At 42.9% G+C, this 14,967-nt stretch overlaps 2 protein-coding genes across 4 annotated transcripts in view; one reads left to right on the top strand and one right to left on the bottom strand.

Annotated features, from left to right (window-relative positions):
• Positions 1–1,503, bottom strand: part of LOC133615625 (very long chain fatty acid elongase 6-like) — a 2,064-nt gene extending 561 nt beyond the window's left edge. Inside the window, exons 1-4 of the mRNA XM_061974399.1 lie at positions 1,295–1,503; positions 649–780; positions 436–587; positions 1–352 (exon numbers count right to left, since the gene is read on the bottom strand). The exon at positions 1–352 is cut by the window's left edge and continues 561 nt beyond it. Of these exons, the coding sequence (XP_061830383.1) occupies positions 1–352; positions 436–587; positions 649–780; positions 1,295–1,425 (767 nt within the window). The 5' untranslated portion in view covers positions 1,426–1,503. The remainder of the gene's footprint in view (positions 353–435; positions 588–648; positions 781–1,294) is intronic.
• Positions 1,504–5,309: 3,806 nt separating this feature from the next.
• psda (pleckstrin and Sec7 domain containing a) overlaps positions 5,310–14,967 on the top strand; it is a 35,641-nt gene continuing 25,983 nt past the window's right edge. The window contains exons 1-3 of one of the 3 annotated variants that reach the window (XM_061967312.1): positions 5,310–5,490; positions 10,351–10,510; positions 10,607–11,080. The gene's annotated coding sequence lies outside the window, so the exon portion shown is untranslated. Of the gene's footprint in view, positions 5,491–10,323; positions 11,081–14,967 lie in introns of all 3 variants that reach the window. The other 2 variants (XM_061967294.1, XM_061967304.1) reach the window with 2 other exon arrangements.

Here is a 14,967-nt window from a genome sequence, read left to right as displayed (position 1 = left end):
TAGCTGAAGTACATGAGTCCCCCGCAGGTGATGTTGACCATGTTGGAGGGGCAGTCGCCGTGTTGCGTCCAGCTGTACACCAGCCCGGTCAACACCACGCCCACCACCATCTGCCCCAGCTGGGCGCACGTGACGACCATGGCCAGGGCGCGGGGCACGCGCAGTCCTGCGGCGCGCGCAGTGTAGTAGCTGTACATGATCGCGTGCACTATGTAGTTCATGGTCATGCACCATCCGAAGCCCGCCACCATGTCTTTGTAGGAGAACCAGGTGAAGAGCAGCACAGTGATGTGGTGGTACCAGTGCAGGAAGATGAGGCGCTGCTTCCTCAGCACGATGAAGACCGTGTCGCCTGGCAACACACACACACACACACACATCACACACACACACGCGTGGCTGATGGCGGACAGGTAAACAGGAAATGGGACTCACCCAGCTCTGGCACCTTGCTCACCATGAAGGCGTAGGCCCAGAACTTGCTGACGGGTCCATCATAAAAGATCAGGTCACACACGGACCGCCGGATACCACCGTTGTTGATGATGTGAAGCATGAAGGACCCCGTACGCAGGGCGCCCATGATGCTGCACACGGGAACAGAATAAGAACACAGCCAAGGTTGCTGACACGAATGTGAACGCTGACCTGAAGATGGCGAGCGACAGCGACCAGACAGTCATCGGCATCCTCAGGTTCATTTTCGGGCGGGGCCTCATGTAGTGCTGACCTCCAAACACCAGGGCGACGTACGAGGCGCAGATCGCGAACGACATGCTCCTGCAGACCACACATGCGCACAGAATTTGCTGCGTCAGCGCCGTAACGCAATGTCACACAAAGCCCAGCAAAGCCCAGCAAAGCGGGACATTGGCACTTCCACTAGCGCCGGCCTCCAGCGTGACTTATAAAATACAGCCTCGGAGGCGTTTACGCCGCTCTGATAGGCCGCTTTGGCTACTGGTGGGCGTGGCGTGGCCTGGCGTGGTCTCACCTGGAAAGACTAGATGTGGAGTCACACACATTCCAAGATTGTGTGATGAATCAGCCGTCACGCAATAACGCAATACTCCAGCTTTTCTTGTATTTTTTTTTTCTGTGCTTCTGTTAAACACGTCTCAACAAATCATTGCGGAGCAGAAAAAGCAAAGTAATCAACTCCCCCTGTCACCATCGCCGACCGACCCGTGCCCTGTTGTCGCGATGACCAGGAGGATCTGACAGATTGTCATGAAGCCTGTCAGTCAATCAAAGCTACGACCGAACCATAATTCAAACGCGGAATAGTTCTCACCAGTTGTCCTGCATCCAGCGAACGACTTCACTTGGGTCAAAGCGTCTCTCAAACTCAAACTCTGTCAGCATCGCCGCGTGGTTGCCGGCCGCCATGATGCCTGCCGTGAGTGACGCGCCGTATGAGCTCATCTGCTTCGTGGTCAGGTGTAGACTCCTTGCAGGAGGCGTTGCTTCCAGGACCCACCTTGAACCAGATGAACTGGTTGAGTGTGTGTGTGTGTGTGTGTGTGTGTGTGTGTGTGTGTGTGTGTGTGTGTGTGTGTGTGTGTGTGTGTGTGTGTGTGTGTGTGTGTGTGTGTGTGTGTGTGTGTGCGTGTGAGTGTGCGAGAGAGGGGTGTGAGGCATGGCGTACGGATTAAAATCCATATTCTTGAACTCAGACTCAGAAAAAAAGCGAAAGTATCAAAGTGTTTTTTATCATATCAGTTCAAATATCATGATTTTAGGGTCACGTTTATTTACATATCCCTGCTGGTGTAAATGTACACACTTCTAATACCTGGCATGGCACAGGGTTTGAGTTATGATCCTGGCCAAGGTTGCATCAGGAAAAAAAATGAGCCAAAATCACTCATAGTATCGACTCGTTGACAGGGAGAAGCTGAAATTGGAAAGAAAGGTTAATGTTTAAAGCTCTCAAACGTTACGTTTTTAAATATTTAACCTTAACCCTCACCTAAATAATGAATATAACTCATTGGAGGTTCTTACGGTGAGGTCAGTTGCTCCACTACTTATTCAGACTTTATCAGCAAATTCTCAGAGTTTGTTGCTGGCCTAGTGACTCCTGCAGATAATATACTTATCATGGGCGATTTTAATATACCCCGTTAGACCCTCTGAGCGTGGCGCTCCAAACTATAATCGACAGTTGTGGTCTTACTCAAATAACACATTAACCCACGCATCGCAACGGTAAAACGATAGATTCATTCTCAGTCCGAATTATCACTCTTCCCCTTTCCACCTTCTTTTAACCCTCCCCCTTGGCTTTCGAATCCAGTGCCATGGCAAAGTGTTACAAAATACGCTCTCAGGAATTCGGACGTTCCTTCTTTTTTTCCTCGGAGTGGATGACAAAGCTTCTATGTCCTGAGTGTCCAGTTCCACTCTTTTAGAACGCATAGAGACGGCCACTCGCTGCTCCGTGGAGCTGATATCCAAGTCCGTACATGATGGCGCAGGTGCCGACCCACTGGAGAGATTTTTGAGTAGGGAAGGGTTAAAGAACGGACGCAATGGCCGCCATGCAGAGTTTAACCTGGGGTGTAACAATTAAATGGATAAAAGCTTTATTCTGTTGCGTCGAGAAATCGTTTGAGTGTAACTAATCAAATACAATCAGATAAAGTGCATTCATTTGAGAAAAAATTATGAAGGTTGTGGCAAGCAGAAAAATAGTTGTTTGTTTTGACTACTTTCCCTAAAATATGAATTTTTTTCAATAAAAAGAAATCAGCACAAATTGTTTCATTCATTTTTGTTTTGTAAGTTAAAGTTTTTTTATATTGTTCTCCTAAGGCGGGGGTCGGCAACCCGCGGCTCTAGAGCCGCATGCGGCTCTTTAGCGCCGCCCTAGTGGCTCTCTGAAGCTTTTTCAAAAATGTATGAAAAATGGAAAAAGATGAGGGGGGAAAAAAATATTTTTTGTTATAGTATGTTTTCTGTAGGAGGACAAACATGACACAAACCTCCCTAATTGTTATAAATCACACTGTTTATATTAAACATGCTTCACTGATTCGAGTATTTGGCGAGCGCCGTTTTGTCCTACTAATTTTGGCGGTCCTTGAACTCACCTTAGTTTGTTTACATATATAACTTTCTCCGACTTCCTAGGACGTGTTTTTTCCTTTTTCTGTCTCATTTTGTCCACCAAACTTTTAACTTTGTGCATGAATGCACAAAGGTGAGTTTTGCCGGTGTTATTGACATGTGTAGAGTGCTAATCAGACATATTTGGCCACTGCATGACTGCAAGCTAATCGATGCTAACATGCTATTAATATACATATTACATCATTATGCCTCATTTGTAGCTACATTTGAGGTCATTTAGTTTCCTTTAAGTCCTCTTAATTCAATGTACATCTCATGACACACTATCTGTATGTAATATGGCTTTTAACTTTTTGCGGCTCCAGACAAATGTGTTTTTGTATTTTTGGTCCAATATGGCGCTTTCAACATTTTGGGTTGCCGACCCCTGGACTAAGGTAATGTTGCTGATCAATGTAAATGTATTATTATTTATTGAGTTTATTTCATTCTATGTTTTAGTATCAAAGGATTAAAAAAATTTTTTACAGTTTAATAAAAACATTTTTTTTATTTCAGGCACATTGATGCACTTTAAATATTTATGTTACAGACTAAACACAATGTTAAGTTATCCTTTGTGGTAAGTTGTTCTATAGTTATTTTTGTTTTGTTCTATTTAATGTTAACAAGTATACAATATTATAGTTAGTAACTACTTGAGAAGCACTGAGGTAGACCAAGACGGCGAGAGAAGGAAAGAATAAATTAATTAAAAAATGAGTGACTATTGTCCATCCATCCATCCATCTTCTTCCGCTTATCCGAGGTTGGGTCGCGGGGGGCAGCAGCTTAAGCAGGGAAGCCCAGACTTCCCTCTCCCCAGCCACTTCGTCCAGCTCCTCCCGGGGGATCCCGAGGCGTTCCCAGGCCAGCCGGGAGAGATAGTCTTCCCAGCGTGTCCTGGGTCTTCCCCGTGGCCTCCTACCGGTCGGACGTGCCCGAAACACCTTCCTAGGGAGGCGTTCGGGTGGCATCCTGACCAGATGCCCGAACCACCTCATCTGGCTCCTCTCGATGTGGAGGAGCAGCGGCTTTACTTTGAGCTCCCCCCGAATGACAGAGCTTCTCACCCTATCTCTAAGGGAGAGCCCCGCCACTCGGCGGAGGAAACTCATTTCGGCCGCTTGTACCCGTGATCTTGTCCTTTCGGTCATGACCCAAAGCTCATGACCATAGGTGAGGATGGGAACGTAGATCGACCGGTAAATCGAGAGCTTTGCCTTCCGGCTCAGCTCCTTCTTCACCACAACGGATCGATACAGCGTCCGCATTACTGAAGATGCCGCACCGATCCGCCTGTCGATCTCACGATCCACTCTTCCCCCACTCGTGAACAAGACTCCGAGGTACTTGAACTCCTCCACTTGGGGCAAGATCACCTCCCCAACCCGGAGATGGCACTCCACCCTTTTCCGGGAGAGAACCATGGACTCGGACTTGGAGGTGCTGATTCCCATCCCAGTCGCTTCACACTCGGTTGCGAACCGATCCAGCGAGAGCTGAAGATCTTGGCCAGAGGAAGCCATCAGGACCACATCATCTGCAAATAGCAGAGACCTAATCCTGCAGCCACCAAACCAGATCCCCTCAACGCCCTGACTGCGTCTAGAAATTCTGTCCATGAAGGTTATGAACAGAATCGGTGACAAAGGGCAGCCTTGGCGGAGTCCAACCCTCACTGGAAACGTGTCCGACTTACTGCCGGCAATGCGGACCAAGCTCTGACACTGATTATACAGGGAGCGAACTGCCACAATAAGACAGTCCGTTACCCCATACTCTCTGAGCACTCCCCACAGGACTTCCCGGGGTACACGGTCGAATGCCTTCTCCAAGTCCACAAAGCACATGTAGACTGGTTGGGCAAACTCCCATGCACCCTCAAGGACCATGCCGAGAGTATAGAGCTGGTCCACTATTGTGTTTAAGTTTAATAGCGAGCATTGGCATTGTGGATTGTGTTGCTGATGCTGCCACCTGCTGGCAAAAAAAAGAGAACGCTCAAAAACCTAAAAAAATATATATATTTTCAGGGTATCAAATTTTAAAAATATTTACAGTTATTACTGTCATTAAGCCACATACAAGTCAGAGAAGTGTGTTATATCAATCGTTTAATGACTGAATCCAGTATGTCTCACGGTCTACCCGGCTCTGACGTAGTCATGACGTCACAGGCTGAACGCGGAAGTTCGAGTCACCGTGGAGAAGGTAAACTAACCACAGAAACTTCCGTCCTTCCCGCCATGTAATGGAACCGAGCAGGCCGCCGATCTGTCGGTACCGATACCCGGTGCTTCGTGGATTGGAGCGGTACCGCGAGCGGGACCGACAAGCTGGTACTGACTCCGAGTTGCCTCGTCCGTCCCCGAGGTAAGCCGAACTCCTTGAAGTAGACTCAAAAAGGTTCCTAGGGTGATGACTGTCGGTTCTACACATGCTCTGGTTCTGGTGTCATTTAGCTTCTAAAAGCCTTCGCCATTTTCCTCTAATTCGATTTGGACCTGTCCTGCGCGTCCTTGGTTCAGAGCCAAAGTTGCTCCCAGAGAAGAGCTTCTCATTTCCGTGTGGACGAGCCGAACCGTATCGTCGGTGTTACTCATGCGTGTAAAGTTCCGCTTGGAAGGAAAAGGGCAATTACGGTCGCTCACGGCCATTGTCAGTTGGAAATCAATATTTTTCCAACGAATTCGGCATTTATGGTCTGAGCTTGAATACCCCGATACCTTAAACGTGTTCTTGTCTGGACTCAACTGTTCGAACGGAACCGATTCGGTTGCCCAGACATCGGAAGGCAACAAATGCTAATAAAATACTTGACCCGGAAGAGGTAATTATTGAATAGATATGTTCATTTATTTATGCCTTTGTTTTGCAGAAAAACCAACAATGACATGACCCTATTGTTCATTATTGTACATCAGGGTCTTCAACAGTTCTGCATCTAGACCTGGGTCAATTTTTGAGAAGTCAATTAACCGCGCTTAAACAATAGTAATGATAACCGCTGTACACCTCCCGACGGTTAGTATTACAGTATTAGAGTAAAATGATCGATAAACCGTGATTGATAACCACACGTTGATCAAATTATGGACCGACTTGCATTAGTTTGCCAGCTAGCTTAAATGCCAACATGAAAACAGGAGACAATAACGCCTTTCCCCAATAAAAAAAAGTCATACTGCAATCTAAACTTATATAAACATACAACTGTGCAAACAATTAAGATACAGTATTCACATTGAACATAATAAGATACAGTATTCACATAGAACATAATATAGTACATAACAAGGTACAGTATTCACATAGAACATAATCAAATACAGTATTTACATAGAACATGATAATATATAGTATTCACATAGAACATAATAAGATACAGTATTCACATAGAACATAAGGTACAGTATTCACATAGAACATAATCAAATACAGTTTTTACATAGAACATAATAAGATATAGTATTCACATAGGACATAATATAAAACAATCAAATACAGTATTCTCATAGAACATTATAAGATACAGTATTCACATAGAACATAATACAGAGTATTAATAAAGAGTAATAATACAGAGTAAAATGATCAATAAACCGTGATTGATAACCACACGTTGATCAAATTATGGACCGACTTGCATTCGTTTGCTAGCTAGCTTAAATGCTAACATGAAAACAGGATACAACAATGTCTTTCCCCAATAAAAAAAAAGTAATACTCCAATATAAACTTATACAAACACATTACAGTACAAACAATTAAGATACAGTATTTACATAGACATAATAAAATATAGTATTCACATAGGACACAATATAAAAGATAATAAGATACAGTATTCACATAGAACATAATTAGAGACAGTATTTACATAGAACATAAGATACAGTATTTACAGAACATAATAAGATACAGTATTCACATAGAATATAATATAGAACATAATAAGATACAGTATTCACATAGAACATTATAAGATACAGTATTCACATAGAACGTAATATAGAACATAATAAGTTACAGTATTCACATACAGTATAACATAATAAGATACAGTATTCACATAGAACATAATATAGAACATAATAAGATACAGTATTTACATAGAACATAATAAAATGCAGTATTTACATAGAACATAAGATACAGTATTCACGGAACATAATAAGATACAGTATTCACATATAACGTGGCGCAGTGAAAGAGTGGCCGTGCGCGACCCGAGGGTCCCTGGTTCAATCCCCACCTAGTACCAACCTCGTCATGTCCGTTGTGTCCTGAGCAAGACACTTCACCCTTGCTCCTGATGGGTGCTGGTAGCGCCTTGCATGGCAGCTCCCTCCATCAGTGTGTGAATGTGTGTGTGAATGGGTAAATGTGGAAGTAGTGTCAAAGCGCTTTGAGTACCTTGAAGGTAGAAAAGCGCTATACAAGTACAACCCATTTATTTATTTATTTATAACATAATATAGAACATAATAAGTTACAGTATTCACATAGAACATAATAAAATACAGTATTCACATAGAACATAATAAGATACAGTATTTACATAGAACATAATACAATACAGTATTTATATAGAACATAATAAGATACAGTATTCACAAAGAACATAATAAGATACAGTATTCTCATAGAACATATTAAGATAGTCTTCTCATAGAACATCATATAGAACAAAATAAGAGACATTATTCACATATAACATAATAAAATACAGTATTCACATAGAACATAATAAGATACAGTATTCTCATAGAACATAATAAGATATAATATTCAAATAGCACATAATAAAATACAGTATTCACATATAACATAAGATCCAGTATTCACATAGAACATAATAAGATACAGTATTCTCATGGAACATAATATAGTACATAATAAGATACAGTATTCTCATGGAACATAATATAGTACATAATAAGAAATTGTATTCACATAGAACATAATAAAATACAGTATTCACATAGAACATAATAAGATACAGTATTCTCATAGAACATAATATAGAACATAAGATACAGTATTCACATAGAACATAATAAGATACAGTATTCATGTTGAACATAAAGACTGTGCTGCCTTTGCACAAAGTGTTTGATATAAACTCAAGTGTGTTGAGTTGAAACAGAGATATGTATTTAGCAAAAACAAAACATCCAAAACATTTTACAAATTAAAACGTAAGAAGATAAATATATTTAAACAAAATAAAAATAATACAGCTCCTATGAAGCCAGAACAATATTTAATGTTTCCTCTGCCAAGAAAGTTTATTGTGCGTCTATTTATTTTAGTTATTAGAAATAGAAATAATAACAATATTTGAGTGTATGTATAAGTAATTTTTGAGCACATTCAACCATACCGCGGTAATAATGATAACTGATACTTTTGGTCACAGTAACTTTATTTAGCCATAATATAAAAATTTTTTGGTTGTGTATATTTGAGGGTCCACCAGCCCCTCCTTGACAGAGACAGAATCAATTTTATTGCTTTCGGTTGTGATTTTAATCAAGTGCAATTTTAGTATAATTTAATTTAATATCTTGTATATTCAAAAGTTTACATTCCAATTACAATGTTAGAATATACGACACATAAAGTGTATTGTATTTGAAAGGGTACTCTTGCAATATTATTAATGTATTATCATTACATCAGCGGTTAATTTGGTCTTTGGTCAGTTTGAGACCAGTAAGAAACACTGAGGGAGAGATGGAACAGGGGACCCCATACTTATATATCATGTACACCAGTGGTCCCCAACCACCGGGCCGCAGCCCAGTACCTGTCCGTGGATCGATTGGTACCGGGCCACACAAGAAATAAAAAAATTAAAAACATTTTTTATTTTTATTTTTTATTTTTTATTAAATCAACATAATAAACACAAGATACACTTACAATTAGTGCACCAACCAAACCCCCCCCCCCCCCCCCCATTTACACTCATTCACACAAAAGGGTTGTTTCTTTCTGTTATTAATATTTCTGGTTCCTACATGATATATCAATATCGATCAATACAGTCTGCAGGGATACAGTCCTTAAGCACAAATGATTGTATTTTTTTATGACAAATAAAATAAAAAACATAACCCCCCGCCCCCAAACCCCCCCACCCCCCCTCGCCGCCGTCGTATAAAATGTTTGTAGTATTGTATAATTTCCTTTTTTTGTTTTTTTTAACATCACTGATTATTACTCACTGCAGACTTCATTACAGCCAACAAACGTAATGAAACATCACTTACTGTACAAAGTCTGCTGTCATTGGGATGCCGACTGCTAGGATGTTCATATATTCCCATTTAGATGGAAAAATTACTCAAAATCCTCACGAAGATGGTGAGGTTGGAACCAAGCATCTTTTCATGTCGTTCTCGCCATTTCCGGGTCTAAATTGGCTGTCAAAGTGTACCAACTTGTCGGAATACGCCCTCATCCTTCTACTATCCAGGTGAGAGGCATGATTTATGATCTACAATAAAGTTTGACAAGCAAGGAAACGAGGAAGCAGCTGATCAGTCGACCATGTCAACATTGGCACACAAGTTTGTGATCGCGGCACGGCTATAAGTAGTTTGTCTGCGTTAGCGCTCATAATAACAATATCATTAATACTTGTTAATGTTCAAGTCACCAAATGTAAGTTGAGTATTGTTGGTGGTTTTTGGATTGTTACTTATTGAATTTTATGGGCGGAATAGATGACCTCCCCTTTTATTTACGTGTATTTACTAGTTGGAATGCATTAAAAAAATACATCCGTTGTTATGTCTTTCATAATGATTGTGAACGATAGGAAAAATTCCCCAAAAAAGTGCAGTTCCCCTTTAAGGGCCAGTTCAATTGGAAACACAATCAGGATTTTATACAGGATTTATAAGTAGGCGCTCTATCGCTCCCTCAGTTTGGGGTCCTTGGCCTGGAACATGTTGAAGACCCCTGTTATACATGACAGTAGAGTGTTGCACATAATTGTACATTATTACTATTGTACATGGTATTTATCATTCTTCTGTCATGACACCCGATGTAACCACGTTTATTTTAACAGTAGAATCTGAGCTACAGTAAAAAAATGACTAATGATAATAATTCCTAATTTGAACGGTATTAACTGTTACTTTTGTGCCATGTGGTATAAACCTTCTTTTTGTAATTGAACTTCAAATGCAGAACATGAAGCTTCTGCTTTCACTTCAGCTGTCTGCACTTTCTGACACGCTTCTCTAATTCCACCACCTGGAACTGCTCTGGAACTGGATCGGAGCCGAAACACGTCAGGACTGTGCCCTGGTATCTTTTTAATGGCTCCTTTTGGACAACCTGAAGATGGAGGACTAAGGCTGCGCCCACTGGGCAGGTAGTCCCACTGACCCCGTCCCTCCGTCGCCATGTTGGCGCTCTGCTCCCTGCAAATGTTTTTATTGACGCTGGGAGTTGTTGTGGTCCTCTTTAGCGACCGGCCACGCCTTCTCAAGGACACGTGCACTGTGAATGTGGAGCGATGCAGAAGTGAAAGATGGCTTTTGGTGTGAGACAGTGACCTCATGCAGTGTGACATCACTGTTGGGGGTGTGGCCTGAAGAGCTGAACCTGCAGGTGTGTTAATCTTGCCGGAAAGCGCCGGAATTGCTGTCTACCACACCTCCACCGACCCCCTCCCCACCCACCGTCTACCGGTAAGCTGCACTGCCATCTGTCAGCGCTGCGTCTCATTGGCTGAGGCGACAGGCTCCGGCGGGACGTGATTGGCTGGCACGCCGCCCAGAAGAAAGAGGCGGAGTCAAGCTGATTGATAAAGGGGGAAGAGGAGGAGGAGCTGAGGCGCGATGAGTTGACGGCTCGCACACAACAAGTGTTCAGCGTGAGCGAGAGAGGAAGAGGGGGTTACCACGGCAACTCAGAGGACACCACAGTAGAGGACAAACAGGTAAGGTGACATCTCCATTGGCGTCAATACACTTTTTGGTATACGTGTGGCGCTGCTGTGCAGGCTGGTGTGTGTGTGTGTGTGTGTGTGTGTGTGCATGTGTGTGTGTGTCCAGAGAGAATCCTATTAGCTTTCTATTCGTGTTCAGGAAAAGTAGGTCTAAGCGTCTTCTTATCTGTGTGTGTGTGTGTGTGTGTGTGTGTGTGTGTGTGTGTGTGTGTGTGTGTGTGTGTGTGTGTGTGTGTGTGTGTGTGTGTGTGTGTGTGTGTGTGTGTGTGTGTGTGTGTGTGTGTGCGTGTGCGTGTGCGTGTGTGTGCGTGTGTGTGTGTGTGTGTATGTTTGGTCTGGTCTCCTTCAGTCTTCAGAAGTGACCTGGATTCACTTGGTTGCGTGTTTGTGAGGCAGTAAAGTGAGTTCAGAGTTCAATCACGTGTTCACCTGCAGGATGTAAGTTAGGCTGGTGCCGGCATATTCATTTATTTTCTTTAAATTGGTCAAAGGACGACGCTCTCTTTCTTTTCATTTGATGAAGCCCAGTAGCCTCTTGATCATTGATTGACAAGTGATATCCTGCCAGGGCGTGGCTTTACTTGGCGTGTTAATGGGGGACACGGCATAGGTGTGGAGTAGAATCTTTCGGATGGATAAAGTATTACCTGTGTGATAGTATTATAAAGAGAGTATGGCCAACCAAACAACAGGCGCCATGTTTGCTACCAAGGACGTGTGCGGCTTTGCCCAGATGCATGCAATTGATTCGTTTTTCTGACAAAATAAACCAATGTAGTTCTAAACATACTCCAGCTCATAAACTTACAATAAAACATACTTTTATTTCGTCAAAGTACAATTTTGCGGCCATATTTGACGTACTCTGCTGCTACATTCCTGCAGTGTTTTGTGACCAGCAGGCACTCTAACACGCACTTGACGGCGCAATAAATGTAAAAAATACACATAACGACCAAAAAAAAAGCTTATTACCCTCAGAATTCCAAAATCTTCATTAGCTTTGGACCAACAATCACAGAGAGATTGTGACTTTTGTGTGAAGTTTGTCAACTTTGGTGCCTGCCTCCAATGTATTTGTAATCACCGTATGTACTGTATCACTCATTGTGTATTATTATAACGCATCTTTATTTTTCTAACATGCCAAGTGAAAAAGTGTACTTTTGTGCTTATTTCTCCATAATTCTGCACAATATCTCAGATATGGTAACACTAGTGAGCAGTAGAGAATCCATCCATTCCATCCATCCATCTTCTTCCGCTTATCCGAGGTCGGGTCGCGGGGGCAGCAGCCTAAGCAGGGAAGCCCAGACTTCCCTCTCCCCAGCCACTTGGTCCAGCTCTTCCCGGGGGATCCCGAGGCGTTCCCAGGCCAGCCGGGAGACATAGTCTTCCCAACGTGTCCTGGGTCTTCCCCGTGGCCTCCTACCGGTCGGACGTGCCCTAAACACCTCCCGGGGGAGGCGATCGGGTGGCATCCTAACCAGATGCCCGAATCACCTCATCTGGCTCCTCTCGATGTGGAGGAGCAGCGGCTTTACTTTGAGCTCCCCCCGGATGACAGAGCTTCTCACCCTATCTCTAAGGGAGAGCCCTGCCACCCAGCGGAGGAAACTCATTTTGGCCGCTTGTACCCGTGATCTTGTCCTTTCGGTCATAACCCGCCCGGAGTTCCTTAAGGCTCTGGATGCTGTGGGGCTGTCTTGGTTGACAAGACTCTGCAGCATCGCGTGGACATCGGGGTCGGTACCTCTGGATTGGCAGACCGGGGTGGTGGTTCCTCTCTTTAAGAAGGGGAACCGGAGGGTGTGTTCTAACTATCGTGGGATCACACTCCTCAGCCTTCCCGGTAAGGTCTATTCGGGTGTACTGGAGAGGAGGCTACGCCGGATAGTCGAACCTCGGATTCAGGAGGAACAGTGTGGTTTTCGTCCTGGTCGTGGAACTGTGGACCAGCTCTATACTCTCGGCAGGGTCCTTGAGGGTGCATGGGAGTTTGCCCAACCAGTCTACATGTGCTTTGTGGACTTGGAGAAGGCATTCGACCGTGTCCCTCGGGAAGTCCTCTGGGGAGTGCTCAGAGAGTATGGGGTATCGGACTGTCTGATTTTGGCAGTCCGCTCCCTGTATGATCAGTGTCAGAGCTTGGTCCGCATTGCCGGCAGTAAGTTGGACACGTTTCCAGTGAGGGTTGGACTCCGCCAAGGCTGCCCTTTGTCACCGATTCTGTTCATAACTTTTATGGACAGAATTTCTAGGCGCAGTCAAGGCGTTGAGGGGATCCGGTTTGGTGGCTGCAGGATTAGGTCTCTGCTTTTTGCAGATGATGTGGTCCTGATGGCTTCATCTGGCCAGGATCTTCAGCTCTCGCTGGATCGGTTCGTAGCCGAGTGTGAAGCGACTGGGATGAGAATCAGCACCTCCAAGTCCGAGTCCATTGTTCTCGCCCGGAAAAGCAGTAGAGAATATGGATTGATTTTTGGTCCAGAACATATTTTGCTTTATTCATTATTGACATATTTCTTTCTATTTTTGTTGTTTATTTTTTATGAGATTTTCAGTAAATTTTCTTATCTATTATTACACTCAAATTTGTGTTTGTTTTACTCTTTCAATGTCTACTTAGTCTCCGTCTTGTGTTTGACTTTCTCTTCTTCTGCTATTAAATATCATTATTTTAGTTTTACTGCGATTTAAAGATAGTCTGTTTTTGTCAAACCATCTCTGTAATGTATTTGTGTCTTCTGTTATTGTTTTTTATTAGCTTCTGTGTGTTCTTTCCTGAACAAAACAGACATGTTGTATGTTTACCTGGCACAAGACGCTGTAATCAGTGGCTCTCCAGTGTTGTTGGCGAACCTTCCCTTCCCGTACTCGTCTTCTTTCCCGGTTGTTGGAAAAGCAGTGTAAAAAACTTTCTGCTATTCCCGCGTGTGGAGCTTCCTCACGCTGCACAACAGGGCATTTTTACACCTAAAAAGATTACCAAGAAAGCGCCGCAAACGCGTAGCATCAGGTTAAAGTTGGTAGCAGTCATGGCGCAATACTGTCTTTATACACCAGTCTGCGTTGTAATCGTTTGTGCTCGTTTCTGCTACAAACATTTTAGTTTTTGATTTGACCATTTTTAAGTTATTCTAAAATAAATGTTCTGACTAGTGATGTCATCCAGCCCCTCCACCTTGTCCAAATCTCCACCATCTTGTCCCATTCTTTTGTGCTTTGTTTGTGCAGCCAAACATTTGGTAATATTCATAACCATAACCCCCGCACCACCCTGTCAAAACCTCCCCAAGCCATTCCCAATCGTTTGTGCTGCAAACATTTTGGTTTTTATAGTTTGTAAGTTAACATGTTATGGTTTTATGTTATTAACATGTAATTCCCGTGTTATTTATCAGTTTAAGGCTCTGAATCTTTGAGCACCGCACGATTCGATTTGATTCTTGGGGATATAACAATCCAGTTGTATTTTTAATTGATCAGAGCTGTCTATCTATTTTATGGAGGAATGTAGTTAATCATAAAACTGGCACCCAATGTTATTTAAAAAGGATTGATTTTGAATCGAGAATCGTTATATATATATATATATATATATATATAATCAATCAATCAAACTTTATTTAAGAAAGCGCTTTTCATACATAAAAGAAATGCAACGCAAAGTGCTTTACAGAGTTAAAAACAATACCCCGGTGACCCATATCCCCCATTATCACATACGTATGCACGGACACAGATACCAAACACACACACACAACGTACACACATCTGCAACTATATAGACAAATGATTGCATGGCTGAGTACAGAGGAGACATGTGAGTAAACACTATCACTGGAGCCATCTGCACCAGGAGGTTATCAGACTAT

The sequence above is a fragment of the Nerophis lumbriciformis genome, linkage group LG02 (genome assembly GCF_033978685.3).
Source record: "Nerophis lumbriciformis linkage group LG02, RoL_Nlum_v2.1, whole genome shotgun sequence".
NCBI lineage: Eukaryota > Metazoa > Chordata > Actinopteri > Syngnathiformes > Syngnathidae > Nerophis > Nerophis lumbriciformis.
This window is presented reverse-complemented; position numbering and strand designations above follow the sequence as displayed.